This window comes from Coenobita brevimanus, chromosome 57 (genome assembly GCF_032717465.1).
Source record: "Coenobita brevimanus isolate Jiangsu-jjx chromosome 57, ASM3271746v2, whole genome shotgun sequence".
Taxonomy (NCBI): Eukaryota; Metazoa; Arthropoda; class Malacostraca; order Decapoda; family Coenobitidae; genus Coenobita; species Coenobita brevimanus.
The window spans coordinates 11329270-11346199 of record NC_137010.1 but is presented as its reverse complement, the minus strand read 5'-3'; the positions used below and the strand labels follow the sequence as shown (position 1 = coordinate 11346199).

The 16930-nt window shown below is 43.2% G+C and overlaps 1 protein-coding gene across 1 annotated transcript in view; it reads left to right on the top strand.

The window, feature by feature from the left end:
* Cdc16 (cell division cycle protein 16) overlaps window positions 1-16930 on the top strand; it is a 44542-nt gene that overhangs the window by 15511 nt on the left and 12101 nt on the right. Inside the window, exons 7-8 of the mRNA XM_080274411.1 lie at window positions 591-680; window positions 7754-8063. Coding sequence (XP_080130537.1) covers window positions 591-680; window positions 7754-8063 — 400 coding nt within the window. The remainder of the gene's footprint in view (window positions 1-590; window positions 681-7753; window positions 8064-16930) is intronic.

Sequence of the window (16930 nt, the reverse complement as noted above, 5' to 3'; positions counted from 1 at the left end):
GAGGTGAGTATGGAAGTTAAGAAGTCACTTCATGGTAGTATTGTGATCCCTACCCTGACGTATGGAAGCGAGGCGTGGACCTTGCAAGAGGGGAACAAGTCAAGAGTGAGAGCAGTGGAAATGAGTTACTTGAGAGGAGCATGTGGAGTGACATGGAGGGACAGGTTGAAAGAACGTTGTGGGGTGGATGTGGATGTGGTTGAGAAGATTAGGAGAAATATACTGAGGTGGTTTGGACATGTGGAGAGAATGGAGAATGAAAGACTGACTAAGAGGATGTATGTAGATGAGGTGGAGGGAGGGAGAGGGAGGGGTAGACCGAGGATGAGGTGGAGGGATGGAGTTGAGAGGTATATGAGGAAGGGGGGGGTGAGTTGAGGGGAGGGTAGTCAAATGGTGGGTGACAGAGTGACTTGGAGGCGTTTTGTCTGCGGCCACCCTTTGCGAGATTAGGGCGTCGGGCTATAGATAAATAGATAGATCCAAAATGGTTGACTCGGTTAGATGGGTCTGAGAGAGAGTGAAATGGTAGGATCAACTACAGATAAAGACCGACAATACTAAGCTGCATTTTTTCTCTTTCATTTCAGCATTATTTCTTCTAGCCCACAAAATGGTTGACTTGTATCCTGAGAGTGCATTGGCCTGGTATGCTGTCGGCTGCTACTACTATTTAATAGGTAAGTGGCAGGAATGAGGTGATAGTGGTTAGGTTGGGTTGCATGTACAGTACAATCCCAGTTAACCGGGTGGCTTGGGGAATTTACCTTCCCGGTTACAGATTTTTCCCGTATTTCTGATTTTCAAGTCAAATCTATACAAGGCTGTCACAGCAGTAAATACAGTTCAGGTACTCACCATTCACATTAGGGGTTACACTATGAGATTCCGCCTGAAAAACTGCCTTGTAAACACTCACCACGGTCATAACGCACGTGCTTGCAATGTCTAGCAATTTGCAGTACTGCAAATTGCACCAGTCCATTGTGTACCGAATTACTGTACAGTATTCATTATATGTACTGTACTCATAAAAATTGAAAAATAAAATAAAGAAATAAAAGCTTGAACATTTATGAGTGAACTGATGATGTGTTAAGACTGCACTGTAGAATTATCACGACACCTGTGCCCCCACGTGAGTTTCGTTTACGTTTCTGACCCCGACTGTTCTTCTTCTTCCTCACCTGACCTCCATCACTCCACCCCTCACCCGCCACTCAGCTGTTTTGCAGAAAATAAAATAAATGATGTACGTATGAAATGCAGGCATATTATTTATTTATTTTTCCTCCAACAAAGTAAACTTTCATTCCTATTAACATTTATATTCAGCCATTAGTGTTTTATAATGTTCGCCTTTTTCAAGTCTGTTGCATATGTCCAGCTTCTGTTTCAAGGTAAGCATGATACGCTTACGTTTAGTTTGCACTTTAGGCATTTTGGAGTGTACACATTACCGTCTATCAGAGGAACACAATAGCAAGAGAGCTTGTTTACTGTCTGGTGGCAAAAAGCAGACTGGTGATTTTTGGAGGGTGTGGAGGATGACTGAATTCAAGTAGGGGAAAGAGGGGGAGAGGAGGGGTGGTTAAGAGGATTTGCTAGGGATTTACATTAGCCGGAAATGCCTTCACTTCGCTTTGTCTGACTTCACCCAGCCTCGCGTGACACGATCAAACGGCGGTTTGGCGTTCCATTCAAATTGTCGCACAGTTATAACTTACTGACATTTTTACCAGCCCTTGAATTTTCCCGTTTTTCTGAGTACAGTACACCCTCATTATCGGGGGGGGGTTAGGTACCTAAGATACCCGTCGATGCCTAAAACCGTCGATACCGATTTTCATCTGGTCAGGTACCCTCTTGTTTATATATTTTAGTATCCCTTCAATCACTCGTATGTAATATGCAGTTTAGTTTTAGTGTTTCTTAGAAATAAATTAGTTAGGCAACTGAAAAACTGAATATCATAATAAAACTACTTATATTAAGTAAAGAATTATGGAAAAAATAGCATAATCTCTGATGTTGATGCATAGTGGTCGTACACTGGACCCCAACTTGTAATGGCTGCTGTATCATCACTTCTCTCTCCACTTACACCTCACTCCATCTAAAAATAAAAGGCGAAACCAGCAGTTGTAGCCATCCATACGTTTACATAACCGAGTGTAAAAAAAAAAAAAAAAAAAAAAACGAAAGCAGCAGTGGTGGCCATTCATACGTTCTAATAACTGAGAGTGTGAGGCAAGTGTTACGTTAGATCAGCTGTTCGCACCGATCTTCACAACACACGCCGGTGCTGCTAGCTCATACCAGAGAGACCACGCTCTCCTATTTACTTTCATTCTCAAGAGCTTCCTTTCATTCTTGATATTCCATTTCTCCCAGACCTAAATTTTCACGACTGTATGGCAGTTTATGCTATCAAAGATGAATCTTAGCCTAGCTTTCGCTAGGATCTTCTTTTAGGAAAATTCAACTCTTCTTATGCTCGTATATTTCATATTTAATCTCTGCTTAACTTTTGCAAGAAATATCCTTTATTGACAAAAAATCCAACTCGTCTTTAACATTATAACAAATGATACAGGAGCATGGGTTTTATCATATGTCCTTCTGCATTACCACACAACAGCACAGACACACGATCTTTTGCTGCTTTAAAGCCTGGCGCACTTTTCTCCTCCTTTGAAATGTACGTTCTTTTAGGTATTTTCTTCCACCACAGGCCTGTTTCGTCCGCATTAAACACTTATTCAGGCCTGTACCCTTTCTCCCTTATAAGTTCAGCAAATTCACGTGGGTACGATTCTCCTGCTATCTGATCTGCTGAAGCTGCTTCACCAGTCATCCTAATGTTATGTAGGCCATACCTTTTCTTAAAATTCTCGAACCAGCCCTTGCTGGCTGCAAATTTCTTTTGCCTAGAAGCACCAACATTACTAGGCCTATCACCATCGTCATTACTCTCATCACCATCATCACTATTTTCACCTGCCTCACTTTCATCACCATTATCTTCACCAACACCACTGCTTTCACCAGCAAACTGAGCATAGAGTTGTTTTGCTTTGTTTCTGATGAACTGGGAGTCTAGCGGCACGTGTCGACGGTTTAAGTCCTCAATCCAAATATTCAGTGCCTTTTCCACTTTCACCAAGGCATCATGTCTCACATGCATTGTTACTTTAGCCGATCCTGGTGTGCACGAAGCCAGAGCATCTTTAATGTCTTTTTCTCTCCGTTTTATGCCACGAACACTGGACTCATTCATGCCATACTCGCGACCAACCGCTGCATAGCTCATTCCACTTCTAAGTTTTTGTAATATTTCGTTCTTTACTTCCAAGGTAAGTACTTTCCTTGCTCTCTTAGCTGTCTTATTTCCATTTGGAGTGTTACAAGGGCGCTTCGGAGCCATGATGATCGCGAAAGCACGATAGATGTGGCCGAACACGATATGAGAACAACAGACAAACGTGTACTGATGCTGTTGTTTGTTGGGTCGGCGGGAACATGCCGCGAGCAGCCAGAGACACCTGGCGGGATGGCGCGCAAACTTGCTAGGAGGTGCCAATACAATTCTTTATTTTTTATTTTTTTAATAATAATAATTTAACTCCCAGGAGAAGAAAAAACCGTCGATAATCAAATCTGTCAATAAAAAAAACGTCGATAATGAGGGTGTACTGTATTCCATTTGTCTGGATACCGGATAGCTGGGATTGTACTGTAAATGGTCAGTATTCACTGCTGTACGAGGTCTGTTCAGAAAGTATCCAACCCTAGGCTCTAACAAAATGAACAGCTAACCTGTTGAGCTAGGACACTGATCCCCCTCAAAGCATGCCCCATCTGACTTGACACACGTAGCCCAGCGTTCTTTCCACTGCCTGAAACATTTTCAGAGTCGGTTTTCTATATCTTCTGCTGGTGCTTTGTTACATCCGTCATGATCTATTTTCTCGTCTCAAATCAGGAACCTTTCAGCGGAGTTTAGAGCTTGGGCAATAACTAAAAGTCTCACGAAGACTTGTCTGGTGAATAGGGAGCCTGCTGGACCTACGGGATGTTGTGCCTGGCCAAAAATCTCTGAATCAGTTGAGAAGAATGGGCTGGGGCATTGTCATGGTGCAGCTTCCAACTTGCCACTTTCCAGAGGGTCTGGTCTCTTTTGCCGAACTGCATCATGAAGACGACGGATAACGTTGAGATAGTAATGTTTGTTAACAGTCTGAGCTTCTGGTGGGTATTCATGATGCAAAAAACCACGGTAGTCAAAAAAACTGTCAATGTGCATTTTACCTTGCTGCGGACCCGACGTGCTTTTTATGGCCAAGGCAACCCTGCATGCTTCCACTGGGACTACTGTGCTTTGGTTTCTGGGTCATACCTGTACGCTTAAATTTCATCTCCAATGATAACAGTCTTCAGAAAGTGTGGATCGCAGTTTGCACACTCCAACATGTCTTGAGCAACATTCATCTGCAGAGGTTGTTGTTCACGTGAAAGGAGCTTTGGAAGAAACTTTGCAGCAACTCGTCGCAAGCCCAAATCATCCATTAAAGTTTTGTGTGCCTATCCATTGCTGATTCCAATTTCATTAGCAATTTCTCTGACAGGTAACTGATGATTTCCCTTGACCAAATCGTAGACTTTCTTCACACTTTGAGCACTCCTGCTTGCTTATGGCCTTGTAGGATGTGGATCACTTTCGACTGACATTCAGCCATTTTTTAAGTGAATGTATCACTCCTTTATTGGCATTATCCCCATGGCTTCATTCCTAAAAACTTGCTGGATCTTCCTGATAGTTTCAACATGGGTATCACCTAGTTTTTGGCAAAATTTTTTGCAGTAACGTTGTTGAACTTACTTGGTCATCCTGACGAGTGTGGGAACGCAACGAGCGTAAGGTGGAGGACCATGAATGCAGGCTGGCTGACAGCCACTGAGTCACTCGTGGTGGCTGGCATTCATCATGCATGCACATGAAGGTCCCGCACTTTGCTACACAAAAACTCATCCCTGTCCTTCAGCTGGTTGTTGAGAAAAAATGAGGTCAGATACTTTCTGAACAGACCTCGTAGTTTATTTTGATTATTTTTTTATTTATTTTTTTTAATGCGAGGAAGAAGGAACCAAAGCCTGAGCCTGCAAAACAGTTCCTTCCAAGAAAAAAAACAAAAACAATACAAGAGAGAGCCAAATTCAAGATCCGTTCATTTCGAGATGCCTGGACACTGCATTTGAAAGATTGGAGATCAAAGGAAGTAGGAAATACAGACATGGAGACAATTCCTTAGTTGATCTGTTGCATAAATGAAGGACTGGGAGTAACGGTTAACTCTTGGATTAGAGAGTTGGACAGAAAAGGGATGAGAGTTTGTTGCTAGACAGGTGCTATGCACTCATCGTAGAGGTGGAGGGATGCTAGCAGACAGTTCAGAGGAGCAGTGACCATTGAAGTAGCGACAGAAAAGAGATAAAGAGGCAACAGTGTGGCGAAGAGACAGAGGTTGAAGGGGGCCAGTAAGAGGAGGAGAGTTGATGAGATGAAAAGCCTTTGACTTCACCCTATTGAGGAGAGTTGTATGTAGGGAGCTTCCCCACACATGAGAGTTGTACTCTTTTGAGAAAAGTTGTATGTGGGAAGCCTCCTCACACATGAGAGTTGTACTCTAAACAGGGCAAATAAAACCCGTGTATAAAGTCAACAACTGTGCAGGGGTAAAGAAGGCATGGAGTCGGCTTAGGACACCTAATCTCTTGGAAGCAGATTTTACAAGAGATGCAATATTATCTTTCCAAGATAAGTCCCGAGTGAATGAAACCCCAAGCATGTTCAAGGATGACGCAGGATTGATTTGGATATCATTAAACAATAGTTGGTACTCCTGTGGAAGATTTTGATGGGTTGATAGGTGTAAGAACTGAGTCTTTGATGCATTAAAAACAACAAGATTATTTTTATCCCAGTCATAGAGACGAGCCAAGTCAGACATTAGGTGTGCCATAGCCTCATCCCGTGTTTGTTGAAGTAACTGCTGAGATGGATGTTGCAGAAACCAAATGGAAAAGTGAAGGGTTGAATCATCAGCGTACGAGTGGATAGGGTTAGATGTACAGCTTAGATCAATGATGAATAAAAGGAAGAGAGTTGGTGACAGGACAGATCCCTGAGGAACACCACTGTTGATAGATCTAGGAGAAGAACGATGGCCGTCTACAACAGCGGCTATAGAACGACCAGAAAGGAAGCTGTAAATGAAGGCACAGATAGAATGATAGAAACCATAAGAGGGCAGTTTGGAAATTAAAGATTTATGCCAGACTCAATCGAAAGCCTTTGAGATGTCAAGTGCAGTGGCAAAGCTTTCACCAAAGTCCTGAAAGGAGGATGACCAGGAGTCTGAAAGGAAGGTGAGAAGATTGCCAGTGGAGTGTTCCTGACGGAACCCATACTGATACTCTTCAGTCCACTGATGTACTTTTAAATTTCATTCTTGCCGTCTCCAGGCATTTTTATTGAAGTTAAGAGGAATCTCTAGGAAAGAAACAGCGAAATAATTAGGCTACATTTAAACGTTGCATTACAGAAAGTTATTTTAAAGGTGAATAAAATTGCTAGGAAATAACTAGAATATAATGATAGATACATCATCAGACTGATGGAGTTAGCCATTTTGACTACTTTGTTTACTTAACCAGCACTATTCTAAATCAAATTCAGTGAAATATATTTAACCCCTTTAGTATGTTGTCTTTTATTTTTCTCTTCCTACCACCTGAACAATTTCACTTAGCTTATGGAGGTCTTCTTTAGTCAAGGGGTTGAGAATAACTGTATCTCCACTAGCTCCTTGAGTATGGTATCTTTTTTTGAAAATTTTGTTACTGCCATATAATTTTATTGAGAATATATGGGAAAACTGTGGTAGTGAAAGAGTTAACTTTCCTTTTTTTCATTATGATGGTATAATTTATTTACATCTATCGGATACATTTATGTGAAGCTACAGAATGTGGTGAAAGTTTTTGGCATATCAGATAGAGCCAGGATTCCAGGGGCTTGAATGATGAGTGAATGGAAGCATGGCCTATTGGATTGGGCAGACCTGGGCCGCCTGAACATTGGTACTCCTCACCCTTCCCTAGGGTTGGAAAGGAGGTCCAGATGTTGATGATGATGATGACTTTTTAAAGACAGTATATATGCTGGTAATTTCTTCATTATTCTCGTGTCATTTTGCTACACCCATGGGAGGGGGAAGGTGGCTAGACCCAATGTGTGTCTCCAACTACAGTATGACATGCAACTTTTAACCTGCCATAGTGTAACCTATTTTACCTCTGTAGTTTGCCAAGCAAACTTAACTCACCAGCTCATTTCACAGAACCCTAACCTGCTGTTTACTACAAATGTTTCCAGTTTATTGCAGCATGTTGGTAGACACAGGATAGAAGTGTCAGTTTATGTAGACCTGTAGTGTTGCAAATTACTATGCAGTGTTGCATATATTCTCATCACAAATATGAAGCAAATTGTGAATAATATAACTATGGGATAGAGTCATTTTCATCATACCTAATGTGGAAGTGATACCTATACTGTACTGGAAACTGGTGTCAGTTGGTTTGACTGTGACACACAACTAAAACAAAGTTATTGTTGGCACTCATTTGATAAATGTGGCATATTCAAAACAGTCATTAATCTCACCTCTCCTTGTCTTTCTTTCTGCAGGGAAGAATGAACAGGCACGCCGCTACCTGAGCAAAGCCACCACCCTTGATAAGGTGTTTGGTCCAGCCTGGGTAGCATATGGTCACTCCTTTGCAGCTGAAAATGAGCATGATCAAGCCATGGCTGCATATTTCAAGGCTGCCCAGCTAATGAAAGGCTGTCACTTGCCACTTCTCTATATTGGGATGGAGTATGGCCTCACCAATAATCCAAAGTTTGCAGAAAAGTTCTTCAAGGAAGCTCTAGAGATCGCCCCCTCAGACCCCTTCGTCCTCCATGAACTAGGCGTGGTGGCATTTAGCAATCAGGAGTGAGTTAGTTGCTCTGTGTCGTTTGTTGTTCAATGAAACCTTACTGATTCATGTTCTGAAAAAGAGCAATGAGGGTTAAAGTCACTTGGGACTTCCTGTTTCACCTAGGTTGTATGCTGATAGAGAGCGGGGCTGTGAACATGCCTGGGACTTCCGTTTCCCCCAGATTCTTGTCCTGAAAGAGAACCAGGAGCTGTGAACATGCTTGGGACCTACTTTCTCATCTGATTTGTGTCCTGAAGGAAAGTAGAGAAATGTGAACACACTTGGAACCTCATTTCTTTTTTAATTCAAACCCTGAAAGAGTAGAAAACTGTTTATATACATAGAACTTACTTTCTCCCCTAATTCATCTCCAGGAGGAGATCACAAAGCCATATACATACCTGGGCTTTACTTCCTTACCTGATCTGTGCCCAGAAAGAGATCAAAGAACCAAACTTAATAGATCTCCCCATCCTTTGTGTAATTGGGGTAGTGATTTAGGATGTTAATGTCGGTGAATAAAACCCACACTTGTAGATGGAGAATACAGGATATTTACCAAACGGTTTCAGTGGACACTGCCACCATCGTCAGTGGTCAAGATAGAGAGAAGGAATGACTTGTTGACGATACAAGGGCTCCCTTTTATGCGTGTGTGTGTGTGTGTGGGAGGGTGGGGTAGAGGTGAGGTCGAGTGGAGTGGATTGTAAGTGGGGAATTGCCCAAGGGGGAAAGGGGGGGGACACCACGAGACAGGTCAAGTGTAGTTCCAGTCTGACCTCACCTGTGTCAGTGTGGGAAGGGACATTTCCAACAGGGACCTCATAGTAGGATCTAGCTTGTACATGCCTTCACTAAGGTTGAAACTCTTGTATTTTTGGATACATATGGCTTCAATAATCTTTCATTTCCGAAAGTCATGCCTTATACAGTAGAGATGGCTAGCTTGCCAGTCAGTTTTGCGGTTGGCTTCACTGACATGATTAAATATTGCATTATTCAAATTACATGTTATTATGGCATACAGTAGTCCTTCATTTATCCAAATGTGCAGTATCAGGATGTGTTCATTATCTGGACACTGGACCATGACTCTGTTAAACCATTATCTGAATTTCCTCGCTATTATCCGGACATAAAAGTCCCTGAGAACTTTGGCTGGCCAGCTGACATGTTCAAACATTTGCTATCATGGCCACTGGGCTCAAGCCGTGAGCGGGAAGTAGGCCGTAACTCACAACCAGAGCTAAAATATCCTTCCGCCCCTGTACTGAATGGCCAGAATCGTATGCTCATCCAGTCACTCCCAGTGAACCTCCAGCACCCAAGTAATATGACTGTAACCCACAAATGGTGTCAAAACATCCATACGCATCCCCACCAAATGTTCAAAGTCGCACGGCCACCGGGCTAAGTCATTCCTAATTGCCACTGAGATTGAAACACAGACCGCAAGCACATGTTTAGTGACATCGGCCATCCTCCTCTTTACCGAATGTTCAGTCACCTGGTCACCAGGAGTTGTTTTTCCTCATGGCCACTGGGTGTCTAACAGACCGCAAGCCACGAGTAAATGTATGGGAAAAGCGCCTGTCCACCTCGTGATAGAAGGGTGAAAATTCTGCCCGCAGCCTCGCTTCTCCCCCCCTCCCATCCCTCCTCCATACCCTCCTGGCTCCCCCCTTCGCTCACTAAGTCCCTACTCTCTGTGGTAATAACACTGACTCGTGAATTTTTATTTTTTTGCTATTTATTCGAATACCATTGGTTTTATCAAAAATCCGTAAAATCCACAAGAAAGCTCTTAAAATTCTGCATCTAGACCTATGCTTAACTCATGGAAAGTGCCTGCAAAATTTTCCACTAGGATGGTGGGAAGTTATATGAGGGTAAGTTTTACTCCTGAACACTTTATTCTCACAGCATTTCTGTACTTTTACTTATCATTTTGATGTGTTTTTATTAGCATATCTTATAAGCACCAGCGAAGATGATGGTACAAGTATACCTCGATATACAATACCCCTAGATGTAATATCCTGGCTTAGCAATGGGGGTAGATATACCACTATAACCTGCCTGATAATGGCCCAACCCTGTTTTTTTTTTTTTTTTTTTTTTAAGACTAAACTTATATCTTTAGGTTGATTTATAAACCATTTTTTAGACTTGGATTAATGTGTTTTAGTCATAGGTGAGGTGAACATTGCCATTTTAGGGTACAGTTTACTAAGTTTGATTTTTCCAGACTTATATTAGTTGATTTTCAGATTTTGTTTGTTGGTTTTAGTGACTTATTTACAGGGGTTAGGCTTAGTTTAGCTTCTTTTACAGCTGTCAGGCCATTTAGCTTGGTTTTAAACTTGTTTTTGGACTCATTTGAGTGGGTTTAGAATTTGGTTGGGGAAGAAACCAAAGGCTCAAAAACGCATCCCTATACATGTTAAATCTACCGCGAGATATGATCCCCTTCTTAATGATGGGTTTTTACTCAGCCAATTGCATCGTTAAACTGGGGTATACTTGTATGTCATTTATACCAATATAACCAATTTCTAGTGGCATGTTTAGCCGTGGAATTTTTTTTGAGCCTTGGGAGTAATCACTCGTTACAGATAACTGATTTTCAAACCGTCTTCAGGTTTTTTGTGGATTTTTGTTGTTTATGCATTGCTTTCTTGATGTTTAGCATTAATATGGATAATCCTATGTTTGTTTTGATGTCTCAGTAGGGCAGAATGACCGAATACTGCTAAAATTAGGAGGGGTACTGTACTTGTAGTAGTGTATACTGTAGTTAGGATGTTATGTGGTTTTCATTTTTTTTTTTTTCATGGTTTTCTTGGTGTTTAACATTATTTTGGGTATTCCTATGTGTGTTTTAATGTCTAAATATGACAGATTGACCTGAACACAGTGTCAAAATTAGGATGGGTACTGTACATATGGTAGTGTATAGATAAGGTGTGTTTTTGGTTTTCAGTGTTTTTTTTATGGTTTTCTTGGTGTGTAGCATTGCTTTGGATATTCATATGTGTGTTTTGATGTCTGAATATGGCAGATTGACCTGAAAACCGAAATTAGGAGGGGTACTCTACATATAGTAGTGAATAGGTAGGGTGTTTTTAGGGTTTCAGTTATTTTTTTTTTTTTTTTATGGTTTAGCATTACTTTAGAAATTCCTCCATGTATTTTGTTGTCTAAATATGCCTGAATGATTGGAAAACACTGCCAAAGTTAACATAGGTAATGTACAAATAGGTTAGGTATAGGTTGGGGGTTGGGTATAGGTAGGGTCTGGGTGTAGTAGGGAGAATAGTGTTCATTATCCGGATGTTGCCACTACCCAGGCATGCCTTTGGCTCTATAATGTCTGGATAATTGAGTCATTACTGTATTTGTGTTCCTTGATGTGTGTTTCCAAACTTCAACCTGTTTGTCCTATGTAAACTAGTTCACCATCTTGCAAGGAATTTTGTATATATATGCCTGCTTCTGAATATGTTGTACATTTGTTTTTTACTAACATTGATCAGATGGTGGAAGTATACCTAAATTCTATACAGTATTTACATCACTACTTCGACCTATTAACGTAAGCATATTCAAGTCTGCAACATAAAGCAGAGTGAGGAAGGGTTTCTTTTCTGTGGCGGGGTTTTTAGGTACAAAATTAACAATACTGGTGCCATCACAGCAGAAGATGTGATTACTGCAGCATCTATCGACGATGCATTACAAGAGGTGAGACAAGAGGAGGTTACACCGATGGCAGCAACACCAGAAACACCAAGAGAGCTCTTCATGACGCAGCTCAGCCGAATCTTGGCTGCTGTAGATGCCCTAACCCTTTGGCTGCGGCGGCCATGACGACAACCTACTAAATGTGCTCAGTGTGGAGAAACGGAAAAAAAAAACGTGTTTTGAACTCGTATTTTAACCTACTTGTCCTTAATCTTGAGAGCTAAAATTTTTGTCAGACAAATGTCAGTCTTTCTACTATTGTTTGCAACAAACTGCATGTCCGTAGGCACTCCATGCCCAGAGAACGATTTGAGAGAATACAAGGTGTGTTTTGACCGTCTGATGCAGGAAATACAGTTGCCCAGAAACCACAAGATTTTTTCCATACAAAATATGGTTACTGCCACGTTACCTTATCACAGTAATTACAATCCATCCATCCATCATCCAATCCGATATTGCCCCATGAGGAGCATAGGAGCCCGGGGCTAGGCAATCGGTCCCGACATTTAAGATGAGAGTGACCAGCCTCACTCATCCCTGAGTGGCATTACATGAGCAATCAACCCCAACCACCCCTTGGATATAAACCTTCACCGGCTCAATCCGATTGGAGTGCAATAATTACCCACTAAACCACCAGGCGCCAAAATTTGGTTATATGGTTACCACCCAGCTTAGTAAATGGTTTCCTGGTGTTCAAGAGGATGGAAGGAAAGAAGGATGGAGGAGAGGAAAGGGTACACACCCAACAGCAGCACTACATCGAGTGAGTGGATGGTGAGCACCCCCACCCACCACTAAGTAATTACAATAATAAAAAAAATAAAACGCTTCTAGCAAGTCTCGTATGATTTTATTACGATATTCCGCGTTGTTTACGCTAGACTTTAGCGAAACGGTAGCAGTGTGAGGAAAATCATTACAAACTTACCAAACTTCATGAACGACTTGTATTACCACTTACATGTATAAAACTTGTTGATATAATGTCATAAGTCATTTTATAGCATAGCTGCACAGTTTGCAACCGCAAAAATGTTCGTTAACTAATGTGCTTAGCATATGACTTCTCTGATTATCGCAGAAATATCACTAACGCACTTGGATTTTATCACAATAATTAACAATATAATATAAAATAATACTTTCAGCCACTCATGTGATTTCAGTGTGATTTGGATACGTATTACTGTACTTTGTATTATTTGAGAGAGAGAGAGAGAGAGAGCAAACTGGTTTAAACCAGCTCATCGAGGGCATGTGTACATATGTGCATGTATGCACATAAACTGTTATTTAGTACTAGGGTAATTATTAGTGTTTAAAAGTTTAACCCCTATAGTTGGCATCACTCATCCACCAAATGAGTTTTTCCCCATAAGATATGTGTATCAATTAGTCTATCTATCTGTCTATCTATAGCCCGACGCCCTAATCCCGCAAAGGGTGGCCGCAGACAAAACACCTCCAAGTCACTCTGTCACCCACCATTTGACTCCCCTCCCCCCAACTCACCCCCCCCTCCCTCATATACCTCTCAACTCCATCCCTCCACCTCATCCTCGGTCTACCCCTCCCTCTCCCTCCCTCCACCTCACCTACATACACCCTCTTAGTCAGTCTTTCATTCTCCATTCTCTCCACATGTCCAAACCACCTCAGTGTATTTCTCCTAATCTTTTCAACCACATCCACATCTACCCCACAACGTTCCTTCACTTCTTCATTCGTCAGCCTGTCCCTCCACGTCACTCCACATGCTCCTCTCAAGTAACTCATTTCCACTGCTCTCACTCTTGACTTGTTCCCCTCTTGCAAGGTCCACGCTTCGCTTCCATACGTCAGGGTAGGGATCACAATACCATCATGCAGTGACTTCTTAACTTCCATACTCACCTCCCTATTTCTCATCACTGCTTTCAGTGTACCAACAACCTTTCTTCCCTGCTGTATCCTTTCACGTACTTCATCCCCCAAAGTTCCATCCTTACTCATCACACTACCCAAGTACTTGAATGCACTCACATTCTCCATATCCTCACCATCCAACCTCACTGCACACTCTGTGACTTCATTCCTCTCAAACACCATAACTTTACTTTTGTTTACATTAACTTTCAGCTTCCTCCTCCTACACACTGTCCCAAATTCATTCACCAAACCTTGCAACTCCCATTCATCTTCACTCAACAATACTGTATCATCAGCAAACAGCAACACCGGAAGCTTCCAAATCTCACCCTCATTCATTAGGGCCACCCCCACATCCACTGCCCTACCTTGCACCTCCTTTACAACCCCATCCATATATATATTAAACAGCCATGGGGACATCACACACCCCTGTTTCAGTCCCACATTGAGATCAAAGAACTCACTCAGCTCACCATCCACTCGCACCGTAGCCCTAGCTCCCTCGTACATACTCTTCACACCACTCAACAATTTCCCCTCCACTCCATATATTCTTAATACCTTCCACATACCTTGCCTATCTATTCTGTCATAAGCTTTCTCCAAGTCCATGAAGGCAGCATACACTTTCCTTCCCTTCTCTAGATACTTCTCCACTAAACATCTTAGAACAAATATCTGATCTACACACCCTTTTCCCTTCCTAAATCCCCCTTGTTCTTCTCCAACTAACTTCTCTGTCATATGCCTAACCCTATCAATGAGTATTCTACCATATATTTTACCAGTCACACTAAGAAGGCAAATACCCCTATGGTTACCACATACTTCTCTCTCCCCTTTTCCTTTGTACAGAGGAACAATTATAACTGATTTCCAGTCCTCTGGAGCCCTTCCGTCTTCCCAAGCCAATCTACACAACTTCCATATCCACTCCACAACAATCTCACCTCCATACCTAAGCATTTCACCACACACTCCATCAATTCCTGGGGCCTTTCCCAGCTTAATCTTCTTCATCGCTTCCACTACTTCCGACCTACTGATCTCTTCCTCCCTCCTCTCATCTCTTCTTCTCCCAGCCATTCCCCAACCACTTATACTCACACTGCTCTCACTTTCTACATTCAACAAATCCTCAAAGTGCTCCTTCCATCTCCTCAATTTCTCTCTCTTCTCCACCAACAATCTATTATTCCTATCTTTCACTCCTCTACTATTTCCCCTTTCACACTGCCTTACTTTCTTTACCTCCTTCCAAAATAATTTCTTACTCTCCCTCCATTTCACACTCAGATTCCTCCCAAACTCTTCATCCACTTTCTTCTTATTTTCCTTCACCAGTCTCTTAACCTCCCTTCTCCTGCTCACATATACCTCTCTCTTCTCTCTCTCATCTTCTCCCCTACCTCTACTCGCCAACCATTCACCATATGCCTTCTTCTTTTGTTCCACAGCTCGTTTCACCTCATCATTCCACCATGCTGTCCCTTGCACACCCTTGCACCTCCTCCTCACTCCACAAACCGCCTCACACGCTGCGCTTATCTCTTCCGTGAATATCTTACATACGTCTTCCACCCCTTCCATCTGCTCTAGCTCATACCTTCCCAATCTTTCTTCCACTATGCTCTTATACTCTGTCCTTTTCTCATTATCTTGCAATTTCTCCACTCTTCTCACAGGAGCTGCTTCCTCCTGTCTTCCCCTTCGTCTCCTCAACCACTTTCTTTGCAGCTCTACCTTGGCCATCACTAAGTGATGGTCTGAGACTCCATTCCCCCACCCTCTCCACACCCTTGCATCCAACACTTGTCTTCTCATTCGCTCATCCACACACACGTAGTCTATCATTTCCTTTCGTTCAACAAGTTCTCCATCCATCCTCCTCATTACTCTCCATGTATACTGGTGGATCATCTTATGACGAAAGTAGGTGTTGGCTATTGCCAACCCCTTACCAGCACAGATGTCCACCAAAGCACTACCATTCCCATCTACTTCAGCTGGCACACCCCACTGACCAACCACTCCATCTACTCGTACATTCCCAACTTTGCCATTCATGTCTCCAATCAACAGCACTCTCTTGCTCCTCCCAAACTTGTCCATACATGCTTCCACTCTCGCCCAAAACTCATCTTTCACTCTTGCCACTCGATCCTCTGTTGGAGCATACACATATACAATCGCCCACGCTTGTATACCTACTTTCATCCTCACCCATACAATCCTTGCACCCACTGTTCCATACTCTCTTATATTCTCCTTCCACTTCTTGCTTATCATCAGACATACTCCCTCTCTTGCCCTCTCATTCTCAATTAGTGTGATATCAAATAGTGCGCACTCGCACATCCACCATATAGGTGCGTTGATTGAGACCAAGGTGTAGTAAGGTTGCCTAGCTTTAAGGTATGCTTTTTTTATGAACCATGTGGGGTACCTTAAGTTTTGAAAGGTTTCCCAAATGAGATTATTTTCTTCTTGTGCATGTTCTGTACTGCAAATTTTAAGGGCTTTAACCCTTAGAAGACGGGCATCGGAATGTTTTGACATACACTCAGGATGGGCATAGTCGGTGGGTGCGATGTGGTGGGGGGGTTTGGGGTGGTGGTGGTGGGGGTTGTGGTGTGGTGTGGGGGGGTGGGCTGGGTGGTTGGTGGAGGTGGGGGTGGGTGTGGGTGGTGGGTGCAGATGGGGGGGTGATGAGTGGGGTTGGGAAGTGGGGGGGTGGGGAGGAGGGTGGGATGGTGGGTAGGGGACGGGGGTGGCAGTGGAGGTTGGAGGGGTGGAGTGATTTTGGGGGGTGGGGGAGCTTGGGAGGTGGGAAGGCTAAGGCATAGGGGGTTGGGGGTAGATGGTGGTGGGTAAGAGGTGGGGGACAGGTGATGGGGATGATGGGGGGATTGTGGGAGGGTGGGGATGGTTGGGAGGATGGAAGGGTAGTGGGTGGTAGGGAGCATGGTGGGTGGGTGGTAGGGGCTGTGAGGGGTGGGTGGTGAGGGCTGTGGGGGTGGTGGTGGGGAGTTGGGAGTGGGGAGGGTGGGGGTGGTGGAAGGGTGAGGGTTAGGGATGGTAGGGGGCAGTGAGGGTTTGGGGTGGGGGGAGTAGGGGCAGGGGGGATCAGAGGGGGTGGGGGTGGGAAGGGTGAGGGGTGGTGGAAGGTGGGGTGGGTGTGGGGGGATGGAGGGGACATGACTGCATATGCAGACACCTG